Here is a 25314-nt window from a genome sequence, read left to right as displayed (position 1 = left end):
CCTTGTTGAAATGAAAGCCAGAATACAAAAACAGGGAGATTTAAGATGAAATGTGTGCTTTGGATGTCTTTTGAAGGATGACATATATCTAGGGAAAGGTCTGAATGAGAGAGACCATTTGCTGCGCCCTGTCCATGACATTTTAGGTTTTCTGTAGGCACCATAGAACCATGGAGAGATGGGTGAATAATTGTCGAATAAAATAATAAGCAAACTCTCTTTACATTTGTGAGCCCCTGGGAGCAAGAACAAGTTTTCTTTTAAAAACATACATATATCTACAGCACGTTATTAATTGCTGATGTGTTGTAGATTTGTACCTATCAGTACTTGACAGAGGAAATTAGGTACAAGCAAGTGCAAGAGTGAAAGTCTCTTATTGGCCACTCCGCTCAAAGGTCTTTTTCAAAATATTAGGTTCAGAATACACCCACAATTCAGAAAGCCCAGTTTAACGTTTAGAGGTCATGGCATCATAGATTTTAATTGTCCTGCATCCTCTCACTCCAGAAGTGTAAACAATTATCAGATTTTCAGATTTTAATCAAAGAAGCAAAGTGTGTATGATCCAAGTGCCGTGTCAGACAATCCTGTTCCAGCCAGCCAAATAGGTAATGTCCGCAATCAAGTTCTAATACTAGGCAATATTAGGATTGGGGGGGGGGGGCTCCAAATAATTGATGAGAAAATGATCAAGATGATGAATGACAACAGCTTAGTATCAGGAGTCAGCTTTTGGTCCAAATCAAAATGCTGATGGCAAAATTTGCAAATTCAGCCATCAAATGTCAATTTTGCACAGTCGTGAGCCTGTTCTTGAGACAGACCCCTTTTGTAATGCCAATACTCTTGACGCAATATGCACACGTCATAGATGAATTTGGTGTATGACGTCAGGGAAGGACACCAATGGCATCACACCAGGATGGAGTAGCGTTGCCCTGCTAACATCGACCGGTGGGGGCAGTGCCGGCTTTTAACTCACCGCCCACTTCCCTGAAGTGACGTCACGGGGAGGTGTAGGTGCCAGTGACGTCACGCAGCCGAGCACCCTCGCAACGCAGGCCCTCGGGCGTCCCGGAACCCGCGCGGCAGCTCCTTGTTCCCGAGGGGGACGCTGTTCGAGGCCGGACCGGCAGGCCGGACCCTAAACCCCGGCGCTCCGTCTTGTCTTGCGGGTGAGAACAAAGGGGGGGATGTTGGGGGCTGGCTCAGAAGGGAAGCTCCCCCCGTCTGGCAGGGTGATCTGGGTTTCCTCTCTCCTTTCCTTGGGGGGGGGAATAATTTCCCCTCTACGGCCTCGGGGACGGGGGAGGGAGGTGAGAAAAGGAGAGAAAAGTGTCACTGCTTTTTCCTTCGCCCCCCAAACCTTTGGGAGGATGATTTTTCTCTGTGTCTCTAGTCCAGCCTTCCTCAACCTGGTGTGCTTTCCAGATGTGTTGGGCTACAACTCCCAGCATCCCGGATTGGAGACTGCTGGACTAGTCTTTGAAAGTGGAGTGGGACGGAAGAGACAAATGCTCCCCTCTTTCTCGCCCCCCCCCCAGCTTAGGTGATGCCTCCTCATCTTCTGCCTCTTTAGGTGCATAGATTACAACTCCCATCATCCCTGACCAATGGGCATGCTGACTGGGGCTTACAGGGGGCCTAGCCCAAAGCATCTGGTGGGCACCAAATTGCCTACCTCTGAGTTACTTGTTTCTATTTCCTCACACACATGCAGGTTGCTGCCTCCCTTACAGGCTCTGCTCCTGTGCCTGGCAGCTCAGGGATTTAGCAGGTGAAGTTTTCCCCCACTGTTTCTCAGTCTATACCAAGAAAGAAAGAAAAATCTCTCCTGCTAAGCCCTTGAGCTGCCAGGCAGGCTGCTGTTAAAAGGTACAGAGGCGGTGCTGGGGAGGTGGCAACTCCACTATCTACCAAGGGTGTGTAGGGAATAGTTCATTGTCTCTAGGGCATGTAGAGAAGAAGAAGATGAGGTATCAGCTGAGCTTAAGAGAAGCATTTATCTCCCTTCTCCCCTTCCTTCAAGGAACAGAGAGAAACTAGCACCAGAGAGAACTAAAACAGAAGTAAGCGCAATTGCTGTTTTGCCAGGGTGCTGTATAACCTCAAAGTATGAGGGAATAGCATCACGGTTTCTGTGTTACAATGCAGGTCTTGGCAGTTTCCTATAAAGTGGGATGTGCAGTTAAAGGGGAACTGAATTATTTCCCAGATTAGTTATAGTTCCCCCAAACTGTTTCTTCTGGTGAGGCTCCAAGATCAGAAGTAACATTTGCCAACTGAGGATGTAAGCTGGGGAGAAGAGGTTTCGGGAGGGTGGGGGGTGAGGGTTAGAAAAAATACATTTGCCGCCATTAGCACCCTAGAGGGCAACCTGTACCTGAGCCTTCCCGTGTGATTGCATGTATTATATCTATCATGTTTACAGTCTGCACTATGCCTCTGATAGAGTAGTCTATGAAAGTTCATGCTACACAGAAGCAGAAGCTCGTTAAGATGCCTCAACACTTTTTGTGTAGAGAACATTGCTGGGGATGCAGGAGATCTGTGCTGTTCTATCTTTTAAGATAGCTTCATTTGGAATATTTTCCTTGCCTGCTCTTTCATCCAAGGCAAGGTAGCACTCTGGACTGCAAACAACTGGATTCCTCTGCAGGTTTTTACAACTACTGGGTATGTCCTGTCCTGCTTCTGAAGCTGTGCCAGGCTTCCATATGATAAAATAAGAGGGTGGTTATTATGAGCATTGTACAAACAGAAAGGTAAACAGCCTTTTGAAATGAGTATGCAGTGTGCGTAGATGGGAAGTTGCGGTTCCAAGGAAATTATAGCTTGCCCATTACTTCAGTCTTGTGCTTAACTTCCCACTAATCAGGCCAAAGGTGTCTTCCATGGAGGATTCCTGGAAATGTCAGTAGAAATAAGTGAGAAGCTTCTGCTTTCAATCCATGCTGTTTGGGGTGGATGGGGCAGGAAGGAAAGGGTTCTGCATTGCCACTTGTCTTTGAATTCCTGCTGACCATATGAAAATAATGTGAGATTATTAGTGCCTTGTGATGTGGCTAAATTGGTGGCATGGTCAGAAATTCTGGCCTCATCCCATGGTTCTGTTGACAGCTTGAGAGGATTCCCTTCTAGCGCCTTCTTAATTTGAATGATGCAAGGACTGCTTTCATTTCCCCTGCTCTGTAGAAATGCCATTTCTAAGGGGAGAGAGGGAGATCGGAGCAACTCAGATTGTCATTCTGGGTTGGTTATTCTGTTTCTCAGTTTATGAGGCAAGCTGCCAGAAGTTGCGTTAGGCCAGGAATGGGGAATTTGTGATCCTCCAGATGTTGTTGGATTCCCAACTCCCATCAGCCCCAGCCAATATAACCAGTGGTCAGGGATGATAAGAGTTGTGGACCAACCACTTCCAGAGAACCACGGGTTCCCCCATTCCCAGGTAAAGTGTTACCTACTCCCTACTGGAGCTGTGGTAATTTAAAACTCTTTGCACATAATGATCTTTGCTCAACTGGGATTCATGTGGAGATCACAGAGCCACATGAGAGGAGATTGGTCAAGGTTGCTTGCTGGAAGTGAAGGGGTTTATAGGGCTGTTAATAGCCAGCTCACAATTAAAGTTAAGTTCAAAGGGAAGACCCTTTCAAGAATGAGTACATTAAAGAACAAGGTGCAATTTTACTACAAAGCCCAGGTTTGACCAAGTTGTACACATGGATGTGAACAACCACCCACAACAAGCTTCATTCTCTCTCCGTCTTTCTCTTGCTCTCTCTGTCTGTCTCATTCAAGCTAAATGTCAGAAAGTTTTTGCACGTTTGTATCAACCTTCCCGACTTTTAAAACCACCCTGAAAGAAGCTGCTGATTTTGCGTAGGAAGGGCTTTTAACCAAATGTGTCATACACCAATGGAGAAGGAAAAACACATCTGATGACAGCAGCTTGCACCCGTTCCATTTCACACATGCCTCTCTAGAAGCACAACCTAAAAAAGAAGTGTGTGTATGTGTATGAGAGTGAGGGAGACACACACACACACACACACTGAACATAGTTAGCAAAATCCAAATCACCTCCTTCTAACTTTGAAGCCGCCCCGCCCCCCGGACAGCTTCTTGCTGGTGAAGGTACATGCAAGAACCGTTAATGGGGGTGCTAATTGGGAGTGTGTAGATCTTCCAGTTGTGCGGTGCCAAGCCATAATAGGCCACAAATTCTTCTGAGAAGCAAGTTGCTACACCGGAATGGTGCCCTCAGAGGACATCCACCACAGCTTGTGTTCAAATTCATCTATACCAAGGATGCAAATTCAGGTTTGCTTGGCACAGACTAGTTACCCTTTTACACACATTAACCTTCCTACTGCTCTCACAACCAGGCTTATGAAACAGTGCCTGTTTCCCAGCCTTTCTATGCGTGCCTATTGTGGAAACAAGGATTATAATCCACTTTATGGGGTGGGTGGGTGGGTGGGGGAGTGATATTACATATATTCAATTTCCATAGTTTAACCAAGTTCTTCTCACTGCTGCCAACCATTAACATGGGTACCAGGTTTCAGCAGCTGCATCCAGCCAGATAAGCACCTCTACTTTGGGGTAGTGGTAGATGAGTAATGATCGTTTTTGCTTTCCATTTCTGACCCCCCTTTCTAGTGGCTTACATCACCTCCTCAACATTTACTACAACAGAAAGGATGAGCCCGCAGTTATCTCATGCACATCCCTTTACATCACTCACTATACCCTCTGTGGCTTGCTTTGTTTTGGGAACAGTGGGGTGGTTTGTGATTCTTGGGCATGATCTGGCTGAAACACATCCCTAAACCAGCCAGAGTCACATCTTTTATTGGACCAATATCTGTTACACTGAAAACAGTATAGTTCCTGGCCCATCTTGTGTTTCTCTTGTATCCTGAGGGACTTGTGCCACTATGAGACAAGAGTTCTGGGGTGCCAGTTAGGCTGCTGCTGATATTTTACTAGCAGCATTGCCTAGAGGAGAAATTATTATTTAGTCCTGCAGAATGCTTCTTAGTTTTTTTTGTTTGCAATAAAGTTGCTATGGCAGCCTGTGAACTGAAAAGATATGTGTGGGATTGTCTTGGATGTTGACACGTCCTTCTTGGGCCTCCTTTGGGCTGCTGCTCTGGGTAAAGCAGAGGTGTTGAATCTCTTTCACCTAGAGGGCTAAATTCAGTTTCAGAGAAGCTCTTGGGAGCCACATTCCAGGCTGGGCTATGGCCAAAGGCAAAAGAGTTGAGGCTAAAATACTAAGAATACTCCACATTCTGGCATGTTTTACCTTAAAGCTCTTGCTGCCAGTAGCTAAGCCTTAAGAGAAGCATTTCAACCATGAGGAAACCACCATGTGGTTGGTAGTCAGGGAAGGGGAGCGGGGCCAGGGTAAGGGGGCAGGGCCATGTGGGATGCCCTGGAGGGGCAGATTGGGACCCCAGCTGGGAGGTTCAACACCTCTGGGATAAAGACTCCGTATATTGACTGAATTATTTGGTTTCTTTCTGCAGCAGCAGAGCCAAGGGACACCAACGAAATGTCTGGCTACCTGATGTCTTTGCATAGGTGCCCCCTGAGCCGATTTCTTGCCCACAGCCATGGTTTCCCAGGATGGGCCTGTCCTGGCCTCAGGACTACTCCCTGTGCCTTCAAATGCCTGCACACCAGCAGGACCTCTTGTCATGGGCAAGTTGCCCCTGTCTTCACCAGAGCACTGGCCTTTGGAGAGAAAGTAGCCATTGTGGACCAAAATGGAGAGCACACCTACAAGGACCTGTACACGCGAAGCCTCCACCTGTCCCGAGAGATCTGCACGACTCTCAGGAACGTGACGGGAGACGTGAAGGGTGAACGGATTTCATTTTTGTGTCCCAATGATGCCTCCTATGTAACTGCCCAGTGGGCTTCGTGGATGAGTGGCGGCATAGCTGTTCCTCTCTACGGAAAGTATCCTGTCTCGGAACTGGAGTATTTCATCAAGGATTCTCAGAGCTCTCTCCTTGTGGTAGAGGAAAGGTATGTAGAGAGGATCACACCGAGTGCTGAGAAGCTTGGAGTGCCTGTGCTCTTGCTGCCCGAGTCTGGGCAGTGTGCTTCGCCGGTCGACAACCCCTTTTTAGAAGCCAGCTGCCCCATTTCAGAGTGGAAGGACAGGGCTGCTATGATCATCTACACAAGTGGCACAACTGGGAGACCCAAAGGAGTCCTCAGCACCCACCAGAATGTCCAGGCTGTGGTGAGTTTATGTTTCACCCTCTGAATTGGTCTCAGTTAGGAACCTGTTTTGGAGTGGCCAGGGCTCAACCTGGGAGCATAGGCAGCAGTAAGGAAAGAGGGGATGCCTCTGAGCATATGCAGAGTGCCATTGCCTCTCTGTTAATCACAGCATTTAGAGTCAAGAGTAGGGCTTCCAGGCAGATTTAAACCCCATCACCTTTATTTTTAAAGAATTTTCTTATTACTCTGCTGTATTTATTTTTCTGAAGAGCAGAAGTGATGGTTTCAGCTCTGAACGGCTGCCTCTCCTATGCATTTGCATTGCTACAAGATGACTACAAAGGAATCCTGAAAAGTTTGTTTACTCTTTAGCTGTTTATCCCCAAGGCTGAAAAATCCATTAGCTCCCTGAGCCAAAAAGAGTTAGAAGTTTGGAGTCCTCTGACTGCCATGGCAGCACAAGGTCTCTTCCTGCAATGGATAAAATTGCACCCTTAGGGAGACAAAATGCCCCAGCTGCATGGCTTGAGCAAGTCCATTCTGTACTTGCATCTCTTTCGATTAAAAATAAAACTATTAATCGAAAGAGATGCAAGTAGAGAATGAAGGGAGTAAAGTCTGGCTCACACATTTTGATAATGTCTGTGTGAACATCCTCCTGACTGGTTGCCCATGGGAGATGGGCAGGACACATGATTTGCGTGCATCTTTTGTAAATTCTACAAGTTGCCTCTCTAGGTTTTCTTTTCTCCATTCTCTGTTCATGTCTTTCAGACACAAGTGGTAAAATGTAACATCCTGGAGCAGGAAGTTGAGGAAAGGTGGGTCCAAGGAAAGGGAGTGAGGGACCCCACAAGAAAGGTTGTGTGCTGTTGGAGAGTGGTGGAATATAGGCCAAGGAGTCCAGTGGCAATGAGGGCTGAGTTTCATGGTGTTGGGAACTACCTATCCAAATGTTTGACTGCAGGTCTCTAGTAGAAATCACATTCCAATGCTACTAATCTCATAGTCCAGTTTCTTCCACTACTGCTATTTTAATATTTCTCCAGCGCTGATTGTAGTCTTAAACAACAGAAGAGGAAACCTCAAGCGTGCTAGAAATGTACAGACAATTCGACCCAATGCTTTTAGAGAAAAGGCTCTTTGCCAGGGGCACTGAGAAAAGAAAGCAACTGTCTGTATTCTCTGTTGCAGAACCATTAATTACTTTGCAACAGAGAATGTAGAATACAGGTAATATGGAAGGTTGCCTTTGTTTTACCTGTGCCCTTGGTGCAGAGTCTTTCCTTTAAACACATTGGGGCTAATAAGCAGCACGTTGCTAGCACATCCTGGAGGTTCCCCCTTCTGTTTTCATATTGGTGGCTTCTCTCCCACCAGTTGTGGTCCAAGCATTGGGCCCTGTGCAACCTCCCCTTTGAAATAAATAGTGGGTGTGCAGCTGTAGCAGTGTGTGTGTGTGTGTGTGTGTGTGTGTGTTGGATTGCAGCCTCTGTTTCTGATGCTGTTTCTTTATTTGTACATTTCTTTAAACATCCTTGCAGATAACGGGCCTGGTTGACAAATGGGAATGGACAAAGGATGACATTATTCTCCACGTGTTGCCTTTGCACCACGTCCACGGGGTGGTCAACAAGCTGCTGTGCCCCCTCTGGGTTGGTGCGACGTGCATCATGCTCCCCGAGTTCAATGCACAGACGGTAAGCTTGCCAGTGGTATGAGGGCTGCCAACTAGCCAGCCTGCTTGCCTCCCTTTCAGATGCAGTGCAACAGGAGACGGTTCATTTTAATTAGAGCAAGTTTTGAGCAGGGCCCTTAATCCAGCTTGTAAGTAGTCAGGCTCTTGTGGTGAGGAAGAATCTATTCCCAGTGAGCAGAGAGGGAAGGTTTTTAAAGTAAAATTAAAGAAGAGATTCTTTCAGACCATCAGTGCACAGCCAATGGCCGATATAAGTATGTTGGTTGCAGGAGGCTATTAAAAACCTTTGTGATCTGATATTGTTTGTGAGGAGACCTCAAAGGGGCAGAGAGCATGGTTGATTGGCTCAAATGCATTTTGAGTGGACTGTCCCTTCCTCGGAGACAACTGACTGTTTTTTTCCTAAAATGACCAAAAACATCTTCCACACCATTGCAGTGTCATAGAATCATAGAATAGTAGGGTTGGAAGGGGCCTACAAGGCCATCGAGTCCAACCCCCTGCTCAATGCAGGAATCCAAGTCAGAGCATCCCTGACAGATGGCTGTCCAGCCTCGTCTTAAAGGCCTCCAGTGTGGGAGAGCCCACCACCTCCCCAGGTAATTGGTTCCATTGCCGTATTGCTCTGACACTCAGGAAGTTTTTCCTGATGTTCAGCCGGAATCTGGCTTCCTGTAACTTGAGCCCATTATTCCGTGTCCTGCACTCTGGGATGATCAAGAAGAGATCCTGGCCTTCTTCTCTGTGACAACCTTTCAAGTACTTGAAGAGTGCTATCATATCTCCCCTCAGTCTTCTCTTCTCAAGGCTAAACATGCCCAGTTCTTTCAGTCTCTCTTCATAGGGCTTTGTTTCCAGTCCCCTGATCATCTTTGTTGCCCTCCTTTGAACCCTCTCCAGCTTGTCTGCATCCTTCTTAAAGTGTGGTGCCCAGAACTGGACACAGTACTCCAGATGAGGCCTAACCAGTGCTGAGTAGAGGGGAACTAGTACTTCCCGGGATTTGGAAGCGATGCTTCTATTAATGCAGCCCAAAATAGCATTTGCCTTTTTTGCAGCCACATCACATTGTTGGCTCATATTCAGCTTGTGATCGACGACAATTCCAAGATCCTTCTCGCTCGTAGTGTGGTTGAGCCACGTATCCCCCATCTTGTAACTGTGCATTTGGTTTCTTTTTCCTAGGTGCAGAACTTGGCATTTGTCCCTATTAAATGCCATTCTGTTGTTTTCTGCCCAGCACTCCAGTCTATCCAGATCACTTTGAATTTTGTTTCTGTCTTCCAAAGTATTAGCTATCCCTCCCAATTTTGTGTCATCTGCAAATTTGATCAGCATTCCCTGCACCTCCTCCTCCAAGTCATTAATAAAAATGTTGAAGAGCACTGGGCCCAGGACTGAGCCCTGCGATACCCCGCTCGTTACCTCTCCCCAGCTTGAGAAGGTCCCAAGGGGGACCTTGAAGGGACCTTGAGAAGGTCCCAGGCGTAACCATCACCTGTGCACCACATCAGTTCTCCTTTCTGTGTTCCTGCATTTGGTAGCCTTCCATCTTTCCTTCTCTAGTGGCTGTTCCATGCTGAGCAGGGAGAGCCCAAGACGTTTCGTCCTCTCCCCCTGCCCACCCAAACAGGTGTACCTCAGGATCCTAAGACCATAAGAAGAGCCCTGCTGAGTCAGACCAGAGGCCTCTCTAGTCCAGCATTCTGTTCCCACAGTGGCCAACCAGATGCCCACAAGTAGGACATGAGCACAACAGCACCCTCCCGCTCATGTTCCCCACCAACTGGTATACAGAGGCACAGTATATAATATATAGCCGTCATGCCTAGTAGCCATTGATAACCTTATCGTGGCAGGGAGTGCTGGGGGCAACTCGCTCATCAGTTGCTAAAATTGTCATCAGCTCCTCTCTTCTTGGCCAAAAATCATGGAAGGTGAAAATACCGAGTGTTCTGTAGCTGCGCTGCCCATGAATTAGCAGCTTCCTAGCAAAAGCCCTTGATGCCTTGTGGTGCCTTGCCTTGCCCTGCCCAGGACCCGTTGCTCTTCTGTGGGGCACTCACGTTCTCTTTCAGCTGCTCTTGTTGCTCTGCTAGGCTTGTGCTGTGTCCTGCAGTAAGGCCTAAGGCAGCCTTCCCCGACCTGGTGCCCTCCAGAAATGCTGGACCGCAGCTCCCATAATTTCCAGCCAGTGACTATGCTGTGTGGGGATGATGGGAGTTGCAGTCTAACACCTCTGGAGGGCACCAGGTTGGAGAAGGACAGCCTAATGACTTTGGTGTTCTGGCTGCCCCACATGAGACTGGCTGATGGTCTTTGATATTTTGAATTCTGGCACTGGGGTGTTTTTGCAAATGTCAGTTAGTTAGTTAGTTAGTTAGTTAGTTAGTTAGTTAGTTATACTGGCATTTGTGAATTGCTTACATGAAAAAGACATTTCTAAGTGATATACAAACAATAAAACCATAATAAAATGCTGTATAAAAGGAGACAATGGCAGCAAGAAAAAAAGACAAGATCGTTGTTCTGGGAAAGTTTGTTGGAACAAGTAAGTTTTCAGAATGCGCCAGAAACCTGGAAGGGTCAGTGTTTGTCTGATATGTGCTGGTAGGGAGTTCCATAGAGTGGGCGCTGGGATTCTAAAGGCCCTATTCTGAGCTTTCACAGACTGGATCTCCAATATCTTAGGCTCACCACCAGGAGAGTGTCTCTTGATGACCATAGCAACTGAAGAGGCAGATGGGGGACCAGGCAGTCTCTTAAGTATCCTATACTTAGCTATTTAAGGGAGCAATCCTATGTTGCCTAGACAGCATCTGGGGGACATAGGATCTGCGCTTGAAGACAGGGCTCCGAGCTTGGAGCCAGGAAACTGCGCTCCCCTCCCCCACGTAGCTGATGCAGAGAGAACCCTGCTGGCTGCCTCTCCGCGCTCAGCAAATGGAGCATGGAGAAGGGGGAAAGGAGGCATTCCTGGGGGCAGGGATGGGAGGAGAATCAGGCGGCTGGCTTACGCCTTTTCCTATCAGCGCTCCAGCCTCCTTCGGTCCTCCTCCCCGAAGCCTCCACTAGTCAGGCAAAATTCTCCGTTGAGCTAAAATGCAGCGTGGGAGGCACCTCCCTCTCTGCATAGGCTACTTGCAAGCCTCCGAGTTCGGGGGCTTACTTGTATGCAGTGGGTTGCATACTATGGGTTGCGCCCTAAGTAAATGTTGATTTGTTCATCCATGGTAAGACAAGGTGGTAGATCTTTTCCCTCATTCCTGATAGCGGAGAGATTTAGCCAAATGGTCATGCTCTTGAATTTCAGGGAGAAAGCAGCTGCAATTCCAACTGCCCTTGCATGCTTAGGAGGTAAATGTAGCACGACTTCTATGCGTGTCTTTTGTTTCCCTCTGGCGAGAAGTGCAGATACTACAGTGCATTGTCAGAGGTAGTTTTTCCCTGAATGGGATGAAGTGAGCAACCCTTATTATTATTATATTTATACCCTGCCTTTTCCCCAGTACTGGGACACAAGGCAGCTTACAAAAATTACAACTTCTGGTTGACCTTCTGCTTGCTTGGCCTTCCCCAGCCGTTTTGATAGGTTTTCAGGGAAGGGGTGACTCCCATCGTGCACTCATTGTAGCCCATTCAGTGCCTTGTGGTGATGTTGCTGTCGACAGGTAGCCCTGCGATGGTTGGCCTCTCCCACACCCAGAGCTGGTGCGCATCACCCATCCCTGCAACAGCACAAATTCTGTGCCAGATGCTGAGATCATGGCATTGTGAGAGGAGACAGCTTTGATGTGTGTGCCCCATCCCTGGAGACAGCGCCACAGCAGAGCAGATGAAAGGCACACAGCAGCTCCATCATCAGCGCTTATGAAGCGAGATGGTAGCAAAGGAGATGAAGGGCCTGAGCATTTCGCAACAGCATTTACAAAAAGGAGCTGAAATCACCTAGCATTATTCAGCAGAGAAGAAGGGACAGCGTTTCCTTGCAACGAACAGTCTGCCTTGTGGAAATCCAGGCTTTCCTAGGAAAACCGAGAACCATATTCTTGCCTTCTCAACCAGAGCTCCTGTTGGTGTGTGCGTGTGTGTGTGTGTGTGTGTGTGTGAGAGAGAGAGAGAGAGAGAGAGAGAGAGAGAGAGAGAGACATTTTTTAAGATCTCAGCCATGAATCATCCAACCTTTTTCTCTTGAACTCTGAAGGAGTGGAAGGAAGAGAGGTGTGAAAATGGAGGCTCATGTTAGTGCTGTGCCATGTGGAATCTGGGATCTAGTACAAAAGCTTTGCCACTCCTGAACCTATGTTTTTTTTTTAATCCAAGTTTCAAGCTGTTACACTTGTGAAGAAAAGCTTGAAAGTGTCAGCTGATATGAACTGGTAGGGAGTTCCATAGAGCAGGCACTATGATACTAAAGGCGCTATTCCAAGCCTTTGTGGTTCAGGCCTCCTTTATCTTCGGTGCTGCCAGGAGTGTGTCTGTTGATGAGCACAGCAACTGAAGAGGCGGCCTTCCTCAGGAGCCCAAAGGGGGATGTGGGAGTGGAGATTTAGAGCGCAGGTTCCCTAACTCACCCTTGTCCTCTTTGCTCCCAGTGACTTTGAATATTGCCCTACTGTACATCATTCAGACCCACCCAAGAGTTACTGTTCTACTTGGCTCTGGTAAGACCACTGCTGGGTCATTATGTTCCATTTGGGGTGCCATTTCTTTAAGAAGGACATTGACAAGATTGGAGAGGATTCAGAGGAGAGTTGCAAAGATGATAAAAGTTCCTGTAAAGATGAGATGGAGGAGAGGGGCATGTTCAGCTGATAGATAAGGAGCATCTCCTGCCAGTGTCAGTAGCCAGCCATCAAGCAGGATCCAGTGAAGGTGGGACGTCACACCAGAGGTCAGAAGTGGGAGAGTGAGCCAGGAATCGGAGATGAGGGGCAGGGCAAGTCAGAATAAGCCAGTCCCAGGAAAGAATACCCTTGCCCAGGCAAAGTCCCAGTGCTTTTGTAGCCCTTCCTTTTGAGGCGGGCCAGTGGCCAGCCTGGGTGGGCAGACACACTCCACTACAGGAATCCTTCACTGTCCAGGGAGATGCTCCAGCCTGCAGCCCCAGTAGCTCACCACATGAGGTAGCTGTGAACAGAACCATGGGTTGTATCCTGTCCGGCTCAGCTCAGGGTTGCCAGTTGAGCTGATCTGATGCTGATCTGAACCATTACTAGAAGGGTGAGGCAGAGTCAAGTCTGATGAAGCAGAGTCAAGTCTGGCTATGCAGAATGGCAAGGCAGGGCCAGAACAGACAGGGTCTGTCAGGATCTATGCTGACTAGAACTCACCCAGGAAGAGCAGTGGTCTCAGCAACATGCAGAAGCCTTCTGAAGCTTTATGAAGGCTGGTTGATCTGGGCCTGCTGTTAACCCCACCCCCTCTGAGGAGCTGTGTCTTTTAAAAGGCCATTGCCTGATTCTACAGCCGCTGGCTCCTCCAGCATGGGGGTGGTGAGGACAGTATTGGGGTGGGGGGAACCTCTGAGTCCAAAGAGTCTAACTGAGGCACTTCCTCTGGTCTGTAAGGTCCTGGAGTAACAAAAGATGGCTCACTGAACAATTCCCCCTCCACCTTGGAGTCCTCCTCTGAGACAGAGGTGGGATCAAGGCCAGAGGACATGACATGTCTAAGCCTGGATGCTCTGGTTCTTCTGTGTGAGCCCTGTTGAAAAGAAAGTTGCCTCCATCTAACATGCAAAACAGTCTTGGCAAGCACATCCAGCATATTGCCAAGCCCCTTGTCCGAGAATAGGCATTTGCAGGTAGGAGTGCACGGAGGACGTGGTCTCCAACAGAAGCCAATCCAAAGCTCCCTTGTGTATGTTTGCAGCCTGTGACACTGGAAGATCAATTGTCCCTCATACACCTGTGTTCCTCTGTGTCACTCTCCCAACATCTGCAAACCCATGAGCTGATGGCATAGGCTGCATTCCAGTTGGGGGAGAGGGAGCCTAAATGAATGTGTGCTAATCTCAGCTCAGCTGAGTGTGACAAGCGAGGGTGAAAGAGGGCATTACTCAAGCGGGCCCAGCAGTGCTCTCACTTGCCCTTCCTTGTCATCTCAGCCCAAGAATGACTGGTCAGCAGCCAGCTGCCTGGCCTGCTTTGATCCACAAGCTCTCTGGTGCAGCAAGTCCTCAGGGAGAACTTCGTGTGCCTTTTTATTTTTTCTTTACTCGTCCCCCTATTTCTCTATCCTTTTTTTATATATGGGCCTCCCAAGCAAGCAGGAAAGTGGTTTGATTGATATGACAAAGGACGTGCACGAGGGTGAAGCTTGTGGAGTTTAACGCAAGTTGCCTTTGAGTCCCAGTCTGTTTTCACCAGCTGTTTACAAAGTGCCCTTTGCTACCCAAGTTGGCTCTTGGAAAAGCAGCGCTGTTTCAGTGGAGGATTTCACAGAAGGAGCCCGAGCTTTTCTTCCTGCCTTTTGTATTTCTGTTTCTTTGCACCTCGAGAGAGCAGTCAATTACAGGGTGATGTAAAGAAATCCGAACGGCAGCTCAAACGCTTGACATGCCGATCAAAACAAAGCCGGGAACTCGCCTCCAAAGCCGCCGCTGCCGAAATCAGCCTTGAGTGATACTGGCACGGGTTCAGGGGAAACGGCAGCAGCGCGCCCAACCTTTCTAATCACTAACACTTCATTATACACAATAAATACTTTATTATTATAGCGTTTATTAGATTACTTAATTCGCAGCATGCCTTTGCAGTTGCAGATACAGGTGGTAGTCTGGCTTGGTTGTCTTTGTGATGGGCCACGCTCCTTGCAGAGTCAGTTGACACAGCAGAGCCCTTAGGTCAAGAGTTCACGGAGCATCTTTCCCTGTGCCCTGTCCACACATCCTGTAGAAACAGCCAGAGCACCTAGGGAGGCCTCTGGGGGCTGCTCCCCTCATCTGCTGCTGGAGAATCCTAATAGAACAAGGTGGGGAAGCCTTTTCCCTGTCGAGGGTCACATTCTCTCATGGGTAATCTGTTGGGTATGGGATGTCAGTGGTGAAGCCAGCAGTGGGCAGGGCCAGTGAGTAGGGTCACCCCTTTTCCCCTTCCTGACACCCTCTTCCATTCTCTCTCCTTCTTCCTTCCTGCCCAGCAAGCTGCCAGGGATCTGAACTGATCGCACGCGAAGGGCTTTTGAAATCCGGCTGAGGGCTGCAGGAAGTGAGGCTGAGGGCCGCAAGTTGCCCATCCCTGCAATAAAACGATGCACTCGTGCACGGATTTCTATAAGAAATGCAAGACACCTCTGCCAGCCACATCTTTTAGCACCAAAAATTTATGTATTGCCAAAGAGTAGGCATGGTAGCAACAGCAATAATGTAAAACTGCATTGCTGAAATAAAGCAGGACGTATTGTGTGTGGAACTTCTCTACCAGTTAATCATTCAGCCGCCTCTTGAAAGCCGCTAAGGAAGGAGATACTTGAGCTTCCTGAGGCTGCATTTCATTGCTCAGCTAGTCCTGCAGTAAGAGACTTCTTCCTAATGTTTAACTGAAACCTACTGTCTGTTTCTTTCTGGTGTAGTATAAGACAGATTAGTGTAAAGTGGTTCAGGGGAAGAGGGTCTTTTTGTTTTCAAAGGGCAAGTGAAGGGGTAATAACTGAGGCTCACGGGGACATGCTTTCAATAACAGGCCTGCTCTCTACACTGTCATGGCATTGCTCAGTCCTTGCAATAAAAGGCACCCGGGTTCCCCAGCAAAGAGGCAGGGGGGGATTTTGCCATCTCTTCATTTTGTGTCTTTTGGGCTTCCTTGTCATTGTTTCCTATGTGGAATTCCCCAGCTTCAGGTGGAATGTAGAGGTGTCCCAGAGCCATAATTTCTAGCAAGGTCATTTCTTAAGGTGCAAAAACCACCCGCTGTGCCAGCATCGCTGTGTGCCAGTGGGCACCTGTGGTTAAAGGACGGTGCATATTGCTTCTGTGAGTTGATGTGCATGTTATAATTCGCTTTGCAGCACCATCTGCTAGGAAAGTCTTGCTAACGCTTTTCCTAGCATCCTTTTATTGGAAGTTATTAAAGGATATTACTGCCCATTAATCATTTATTAATAAAAGGTTTATCCACAGCCCACGTGTTCCCAGCCTTGCCGTCTGCTTGTTGCACAGCCTGCCATGTGCTTTGCTGGGTGCTCCTGCGAGGCTTTCCTGTGCCATTGGCAGATCCACATTGGCTGACAGAGCCTTCCCCTTCTGGCTGGCAGAAGCAAACGTTGCTGGGGCTGCTGCCCAGAGTGACACTGCAGCCCATGGCATTCAGTGGGGCTTAGTGGGCTTCCAGGCAGAGCTTAGCGGGCTCCTGGTGCTACCTGTCAGAAGGTAGTTCGCAGCTGTTCCATCTTTTTTCCTTAATGGATTTTCTGCTGTAAGGAAAAAAACGGAAGGAGTGGTAGAAAACACAGGAGACTTACAAGTGGAAGAGGACAACGTCTGAAGCCCCTGTAAAATTCTGTGAATGAGGGTGGCGTGATAAAAGCCTCGTCTGGAAGCATCCTTACGCCCAGGTAAGCATGCATAGGGTTGCAGCCCAAGCATGCTGCTTTGCCTGTAATGCGGGTGTGGTTATTGCATGTTATGTGGGGAAGGGGCATTAAAAAAAAAAACAACTGGATGGTCCCCAGAAATGTCACTATTAAATCTGAGTAATGTGCGGGTTATGGTTTTTCGTACTGCTGTAAACAAGTGAAGTTTTAATGAGACCATTTATTGGTTGCCATAAGTGGGTGCAGTATGGCACGGCGTGGCATGGCGCAGCACAGGCCTTGAATGTGAATGCAACAGCTCATTTTGGAACAGTTTCTCAGACTATAGGAGACACAGGGCACAGGGAATACACCTCAAAGAGCCCTCTGCTTTGTGAAAAGACAACAGCGACTTAGCTCCCATTGTGATTGGCTGCCAGTAACTCTATCTGGGATTGGTCTCTCTGGGTATAAATACTGCAGGCTTGTTAGCTGGAGGGAAGGTTGCCTGTCTGTGTCTACCTTGGCATGCTCCAGTGGGTGCAGCCTGTTCCTGAATCTCAGCTCCCAAGCATTTCCTGAGTTCTCTTACTTTAGTGCACTTCTGGGACATATCTTGGGAAAAAGCAGCAATGCTTGTCACCCACCAACACCCCAGCTCCAGATTTTCCTGTGCTCACTGCAAAGAATGGTTTGTGCTCATCTCCAGCTCTTCCCTGTTCACTGTATAGACTGGGAGAGGACCTGGTTTGGGCTGCAGCATGCTTCATGACTCAGCTGCTGAAATTAGAAGCCCAGAAGCAAGAACCCCAGCACCCTGAACCAGAGCTATCTGGATGTGACACCATATATCGATGATAGGAGTGGAGTAAATGGATTTCCAGGCCAGTTTACATGGCATATGCTATATTCTGAGTATGGATGTATGGATGTTACTCCACCCTCATTCTAGAATCAAGTCTAATTTATTAAGGAGGGCTTTTCCAATCTTATTTTTCCTGGAGAAAGTTTGTGGTAGTTCCATCCCCTAATGTCCTTTAAGTCGGCTCTCCTTTTTTTCCCCCGGCTCAAAAGAGATGCTGGCAAGAGCACAGGAGAGGCAGGTCACCAGCAGACGGATTATGTTGGATCTATTTCTTGCACACCTCAGCTTGAAAAAAGTTACCATTTTTTTCTTTCCTCCTTGCCAGATCTGCCATTTGTCCTCAGCATCTGTTACAGAGTAATGCCTTTTGATATGTAAGGGGGAGAAGGTAGGGGGGCGGAGGGAGATGATAAAAAAAGGAAACTAGAGCCTGTCATATTTTGTTAGATTCCTGGGTCCTGGGGAAAGTGTTTGCTGCTTTCAGCATGCCTGCAGGGTAGCAAAGGTTTAAAAGCTGTAGCCGAGGATGCTGAGGGAACAGCAGAGCTTCCTGATGAATAAGTTATTAAAACAGAGCCATGCAGAGCACACAAACAGTTTGAGGGTACGGCAAACAGCAAGAGCCCAGGTTGCCATTGGAGGAAGGGGCCATTCTCTTCCCCCATCTTGCTGGAAACTGCCTGGGTCAACGGAGGCTCAAAGGACAACCAATGTAAGAATTTTGGCATCGTATCAGGCCCTTCATCCATGTAACTCAGCAATCCAGTCTTCTCAAGAGGGGCCAGGCAGTTTCCTCTGGGACATTCACAATCCGGGCACGATGGTGTGATATCCCTGTCCTGTCATTTGCCCTGGACATCTGGGCCATGAGGGCAAACCTGCCTCTGAGCACAGCAGCTGGGCTTTTGGCAGTCTAATTAAAAGCCAGCCCTGTTCTCTGTGTATTCATCTCATCCCTTTTAAAAGTCGCTTAGATTAGCTGCTCTCATTGCATCCTGTTGTAGGGAGTTCCATCATTAGTGTTGTTGTTGTTGTTGTTGTTATTTATTACATTTGTATACTGCCCGATAGCCAAAGCTCTCTGGGTGGTTTACAAAGATTATAAACATTAAAAATACAGTATACAGAGAATAAAAGCCATTTACATAAAAACACACACAGACAATATACACAGGAGAACATATATCTAAAACAACTTCAGATAAGCAAACTCAAGCAAACAACCATAACCATAACACAATCCAGGATTGATTAAAACTTATCATATGCTGCCAAATGCCTGGGAGAAGAGAAAGGCCTTAACCTGGCACCGAAAAGATAACCATGTTGGCGCCAGGCAGGCCTCATCAGGGAGATCATTCAATAATTTGGGGGCTACCACTGAGAAGGTCCTCTCCCTTGTTGCTGTCTTCTGAGCTTCCCTCGGAGTAGGCTGCCAGAGGAGGACCTTAGATGTTGAGCGTAGCGCATGGGTATGTTCGTGTCAGAAGCAGTGCTCTGTCAGGTATTGTGGTCCCAAGCTGTGTAAAGCTTTATAGGTTGAAACCAGCACCTTGAATCGGGCTTGGAAACATACATGTTCGGACCTTCTGGTCCCCGTTATAAATCTGACTGCCACATTTTGCACGAGCTGCAGCTTTTGAACCGTCTTCAAAGGCAGCCCCATGTAGAGTGTTGTTGTTTATTTGTTCAGTCGCTTCTGACTCTTCGTGACTTCATGGACCAGCCCACGCCAGAGCTTCCTGTCAGCCGTTGCCACCCCCAGCTCCCCCAAGGTCGAGCCCATCACCTCCAGAATATCATCCATCCATCTTGCCCTTGGTCAGCCCCTCTTCCTTTTGCCTTCCACTTTCCCTAGCATCAGCATCTTCTCCAGGGTATCCTGTCTTCTCATTATGTGGCCAAAGTACTTCAGTTTTGCCTTGAATATCATTCCCTCATGTGAGCAGTCTGGCTTTATTTCCTGGAGTATGGACTGGTTTGATCTTCTTGCAGTCCAAGGCACTCTCAGAATTTTCCTCCAGCACCACAGTTCAAAAGCATCTATCTTCCTTTGCTCAGCCTTCCGTATGGTCCAGCTCTTGCAGCCATAGGTTACTACGGGGAATACCATTGCTTTAACTATGCGGACCTTTGTGATGTCTCTGCTCTTCACTATTTTATCAAGATTTGTCATTGCTCTCCTCCGAAGAAGTAAAGGTCTTGCATTGCGGTAATTTAACTTGGAGATACCAGAGCATAGACAACTGAAGCGAGGTTTCTCCTGTCCAGATAGGGGCATAGCTGGGCCACCCACCGAAGCTGGTAGAAGGCACTCCATTCCAGTGAGGCCACCTGAGCCTCAAGTGACAAATATGGCTCAAGGAGAACCCCCAAGCTATGAACCTGCTCCTTCAAGGGGAGTGCAACCCCATCCAGAACAGGTTGAGCACCCTCCATCTGGTCAGAAGAACCACCCACCCTTCCATAAGACGACGATGATTTTAAAGTAAGCCTTAATCATTAGGATTGCCAGGCTTGAAAGAGCCGAAGGGCCATGCAAGCCAAGCCCGTGGCTGCATTCTCAAGGCAATCCCTCCCCCACAACACTTGCTTCCTTAGGCATCCAGACTTGAATGCCCCGTAAGCAGAGGATGTTAAACAAGGGGCACAACATTGAGGTGACTTAGGGGAGCCAAGCTCCAAAGCAAATTTATTTATTGTTGATATGCCACTTGTCCTCCAAGGTGCCCAAGATGGTGTACATTTTATTGTCTTCCTCTCCATTTTATCCTCACAACAACCCTGTGAGGCAGGTTAGGCTAAGAGACATAGGAGCATTGGAAGCCGCCTTATACTGAGTCAGACTATTGGTCCATCTAGCCCAGTACTGTCAACACTGACTGGCAGCGGCTCTCCAGGGTTTCAGGCAGGATTCTTTCCTCGCCCTACTTGGAGAAGCTGGGGATCGAACCTGGGACCTTCTGCATGCAAAGCACGTGCTCTGTCACACTGAGCTGTGGTCCCTCCCTATTCAGTGACTGGCCCAGTCACCAGTGAGCTTCATGGCCAAGCAGGGACTAGAACCCGGGTCTCCCAAGTCCCAGCCTAATGCTCTAACCCCTACACTACCCTAGCTTGCAAGACTAAAAGTCTTGCTACACAGACTGTTGCTCCATAGAGCACAGCGCTGTTGAGCAGCAATATTGAGCTGAACACATTTTGACACAGCACACAGCTATCTGGGTAAAACTGAAAGCTTTTCGAGAAACTGGGGGTGGGGAGCGAGAAGCATAGCAGCATTCTTTCTTTACAGGCAATGTAACCAGCACCCTGTCAGTCAAGTGGAGAACACAAAGCTGCCTCCGAGATCAAAAGAGAAGTAAAGGGATGATTTAACATGCATTAGAAAGACTGTTACTTGTGAAAAGGCCCTTTCCCCTTTCTTGGTAATAACATGAATTGATACGCCAATTTGCATCTGGTTTACCAAAGAGGCTCTTGTAGATTGCATATAGATATGGTTATCTATTTGGGGTGGGCATGGGAGTTACCTTTTTTATTTCTGATTTATTTTTTTTTAATGGAAATTTGATTGAGATTTAGAAACACCCCACTAGAAAAAGCTACGGGGATTAAAAGAGAGTGCGTGGTGAAAAGACTGAATGAAAACCATGATGAAGAAAGAAAAATATCAAGGGAATTGTATGTTAACTTGCGCTATCTTGTGAGTGTACGCAATATGTTCTAAGGCCTAGAACCAGGGGATATGTGTGTGTGTGAGGAGTAGTAACAGTAGTAGAAAAGGAAGAAGAAATCAAAACCTCCCTCTAGAATCTGGTAGAATTGCAAGACTTGGGTGTGTTCATATCATCGATTAATTGGAGGCACGAAGTCCCAGGGCCTCCAGATAGAGAAGGGGATGTATGCAGACACTTTCCAAACCCTTGCAGTTTTAGAATCATTAAGGACCTAAGGGTGCAATCATATGCATGCCTAGACAGAAAAAAGTCCTCCAACTCCCAACTTGCCCCATGCATACGATTGCGCTTTTAAGGAAGCATTTGAGTAAATAAAATAAAAGTATGGCTTATCAGTAAGTTGTCTACAATTAAGTGATGTGGTGATAGTGAGAGGATAGGAGAAAGAGAGAGGACAGCTCTAAATCTGGGTGTTGAATCACTTTCAGCCTGAAAGCCAAATTCCTTTTAAGAGAAGCTCTTGGGGAGGAGTGCGTTCCAGTAGTGGGCGGGGCTGAAGACAAAAGGGGCAGGGCCATATTACCAGCATATTTTAGTTTAGAGCTCTTGCTATGAGTAACTAAGCCTTAGAAGAGCCATGTCAACCTTTTAGAATGGGGGGAAATGGCACAAAAGCCAGGAAACTACCAAAGGATTGGTGGTTGGGGGAAAGGGTGCATGGCCATCTGGGGAACCCGGAGGGCTGGATTGGGACCCCAGGAGAGCCAGATTTGGCCCCTGGGCCTGAGGTTTTGCACCCCTGCTCTAAAGGTACTAGGGGATGTGGCAGAGTCATGGAGGAGGTAGGGTATTTATTTTACATTATTTTTTGTCCGCTGTTAAGGGTGGAACCCTGTTAATATCTGTCAGCGGCTACGAGTCGTGGCTATATGGGATCTTCCGGTTCAGAAGGAGCGTGTGCTACTGAATACCAGCCACCTACTAGTGGCTACTAGTCCTGATGGCTCTTTGCTGCCTCCAGTAGCAGAGGCAGTTGTCAAGGGCTCCTTGGAGGGCTCTCTCAGTCTAATCTAGTAGCCAAGTCCAGACGCAGACAAAGGGATTCTTTTCAAAGCTTTATTCTTCTCTTACAACTTAACAACTCTACAGGTAGCAACTAGATCTGAGCAGCAGCATCCCTATGCCCTAAGTTGGAACAGTTGGTCCCCGTTTGAAAGGCAATTACTGGCAGACCCCTGAATATAAGGACCAGGGAGAATCCCTCCCCTTTTCCCTTGGATTTTCTGGGTGCAACCGTTCTTTGAGCGCCAACCGGGTGCTACGCCTCCTTTCCGCGCTCTCCATTTGGCGCCACTCTCTGCGTCTGCGCCGCACATCTAACCAGTCTGCTATCGGTGCTGGGTCACTCCCTGGACTGCTTTCTAATCTAGGAATGTTGGTGGGAGGAATCTCTGTCAGCTGCGGGCCCTGGGAAAAAGGGACGCGCTCCTCTCCCAGGAGCGACTGCTCTTCCTCTGAATCAGAACTACTCTGGGATTCTATGGGCTCAGTGTCCACCCTGACACCAGTATGCCTATGTACAACAGGTGCTGGGGAAGGTGCTGTTGCATTCATGTCTTGCTTGTGGGTTTCCCATGAGCAGCTGGTTGGCCACTGTGTGAACAGAATGCTGGACTAGATGGACCTTGGTCTGATCCAGCATAGTGCTTCTTTTGTTCTTCTGAGACATTTTTCTCCCATTCTCATAATACTAGAACCCAGTGGGGTCATCCCATGAAGCTGGTTGGTGGGAGATTCAGAACAGATAAGGACCTCTTCACACATGGAATTCACTTCCACAAGACATGATGATGGCCACCCATTTGGACAGCTTTAAAGGGGGGGCTAGACAAATTCCTGGCAGAGAAGGCTACTAGTCCTGACTATGTGCTCCCTCCAGTACCAGAGGCAGTGAGCCTATGTACACCAGTTGCTGGGGAACATGGGTGGGAGGGTGCTGTTGTGCTCATGTCCTGCTTGTGGGTTTCCCACAGGCAGTTGGTTGCTGCTTGGCCACTGTGGGGAGCTGGATGCAGCGCTGGATGGACCCTTGGTCTGATCCTGCAGCAGGTCTCTTCTGTTCTTACCATATTCAAGAGAAACAGGAACCAGTAGCTTGACAAGGTTCTCTAGGCCCGCAGTGGGCAGAAGATAGGTCGCGGTCCACCTCTGGACCAGTGGTCAGTTTCTGGTGGACCACTGCACTGCATCAAAGTGATCTTGATGCAGTGCAGTGATCCACCAGAAACAATTCAAAGTGATCTTGATAGACTGGAGCGCTGGGCAGAAAACAACAGAATGACATTGAATAGGGATAAATGCCAAGTTCTGCACCTAGGAAAAAGAAACCAAATGCACAGTTACAAGATGGGGGATACGTGGCTCAACAACACGACAAGCGAGAAGGATCTTGGAATTGTTGTCGATCACAAGCGGAATATGAGCCAACAATGTGATGTGGCCATGATAAAATAGTGATGTGCCATTTTGGGCTACATTAATAGAAGCATAGCTTCCAAATCCCGGGAAGTACTAGTTCCCCTCTACTCAGCACTGGTTAGGCCTCATCCTGAGTATTGTGTCCAGTTCTGGGCACCACACTTTAAGAAGGATGCAGACAAGCTGGAGAGGGTTCAGAGGAGGGCAACAAAGATGATCAGGGGACTGGAAACAAAGCCCTATGAAGAGAGACTGAAAGAACTGGGCATGTTTAGCCTTGAGAAGAGAAGACTGAGGGGAGATATGATAGCGCTCTTCAAGTACTTGAAAGGTTGTCACAGAGAAGAAGGCCAGGATCTCTTCTTGATCATCCCAGAGTGCAGGACAGGGAATAATGGGCTCAAGTGACAGGAAGCCAGATTCCAGCTGAACATCAGGAAAAACTTCCTGACTGTAAGAGCAATACAACAATAGAACCAATTACCTGGGGAAGTGGTGGGCTCTCCCACACTGGAGGCCTTCAAGATGAGGCTGGACAGCCATTTGTCAGGGATGCTCTGACTTGGATTCCTGCATTGAGCAGGGGGGTTGGACTCGATGGCCTTGTAGGCCCCTTCCAACCCTACTACTATTCTATGATTTTGTTCTATTCTATATTCTATGATTCTGTCTGCTGGTTGTGGGGATTCTTGCAGACAATGGGTTGGATCTAGACGTAGTCATACTTATAGTAGGCCTGATGAAATCAGTGGGACTTAAGCTAGTCATGAAGTCTGGAATCCAGGCAGGCCTTGGCTGGGATCTAGCAAGGTGCTTCTGTATGTTCTTAACCAAAAGTGCACATTCAGGGTTATGCAGCACAGATCAATGAAGAGGTCCTGAGTATGCTCTCTTGCTTTGGACATTTGGAATCAAGAGTAGACCCTTGGATTCTAGAAAAGAAGAAAAAGACTCTTCAGGACTTGTCAGCTCATCCATCCTTTGGACTGTGTGTCTCTGAATCTTTCCTGGATCCAGTATCTGAAGCACGTCTGGATGCAGTGTCTCATACCTTGCTGTCCTGAACTCATTTCTGTTAAATGAGTACTAGAGGGGAGACAAAGCTAGTGCAGGTAGAAGATGCGGCAGACACATGTGGAGTGGGAGTCTTCTCTTGCTGTCTTTGGTTGTTCCAGTCTTCATTTTGAGACAAGGCTGGCACTCATGGACAACATCTGGAAAACTGTGTGTGAGAGACCCGTGGGAACAACCACTTAAATGTGTTTAATCAGAACGATGTTGGTATTCAGGGTTGGACAATGGATCAACCACCACTACTACCACCACCTTAATTTGTATACCACTTCCACATAAATGTGGGATCCTGGACCTAAAGCCCAGCCTCCGTGGCTGGTTCGTTCCGGGTGTCTGAGTAGGGTCAGAGCTCCTTCTCACTGTGGGAGGCATGCGTTACTTGAACGTGCCCTTCCATATTAGAAGGAGCAGAGAGACCAGTTTCAGTTTTTAAGCCAGAGTTGGGCAAGTTGTGGCTATCCAGATGTTTTGGCCTACAACTCCCAACATCCCTCACCATTGGCTATACAGGGTAGGTTGATAGGAGTTGTAGGCCAAAACATCTGAAGGGCCACAAGTTGCCCACTCCTGTTTTAAGTGCTGATTGAAGGGGTGGCAGGTTTAGGTAAGTGGGAAGCCATCAAATGGAGGCAAAGCTCAGAGCTGACAGAGCAAGGGAGTGGAGCTGTAGTGACTGTATGAAGGAGGATGGCTTGTTCACCTTCAGTCATTTCACGCCTTCTTCCCTGTGGCATGTGTCCCTATGTGTCTGCGCATGG

The 25314-nt window shown here is 47.9% G+C and overlaps 1 protein-coding gene across 11 annotated transcripts in view; it reads left to right on the top strand.

Annotated features, from left to right (window-relative positions):
• Positions 1-1051: 1051 nt before the first annotated feature.
• The window catches only part of ACSF3 (acyl-CoA synthetase family member 3), a 101673-nt gene continuing 77410 nt past the window's right edge, over positions 1052-25314 (top strand). For 6 of the 11 annotated variants that reach the window (XM_084812739.1, XM_084812738.1, XM_084812742.1 and 3 more), the window contains exons 1-3: positions 1059-1178; positions 5541-6265; positions 7791-7946. In XM_084812739.1, coding sequence (XP_084668865.1) covers positions 5567-6265; positions 7791-7946 — 855 coding nt within the window. In that variant the 5' untranslated portion in view covers positions 1059-1178; positions 5541-5566. Of the gene's footprint in view, positions 1179-2618; positions 2680-5540; positions 6266-6984; positions 7947-16418; positions 16502-25314 lie in introns of those variants that run through there. The other 5 variants (XM_084812735.1, XM_084812741.1, XM_084812743.1 and 2 more) reach the window with 5 other exon arrangements.

Source organism: Heloderma suspectum, chromosome 8 (assembly GCF_057233095.1).
Source record: "Heloderma suspectum isolate Gila_16-S chromosome 8, 16-S_ref, whole genome shotgun sequence".
In the NCBI taxonomy this organism is placed as follows: Eukaryota; Metazoa; Chordata; class Lepidosauria; order Squamata; family Helodermatidae; genus Heloderma; species Heloderma suspectum.
The sequence above is the reverse complement of the archived record's forward strand: the minus strand, read 5'-3'. Positions and strand labels throughout refer to the sequence as shown.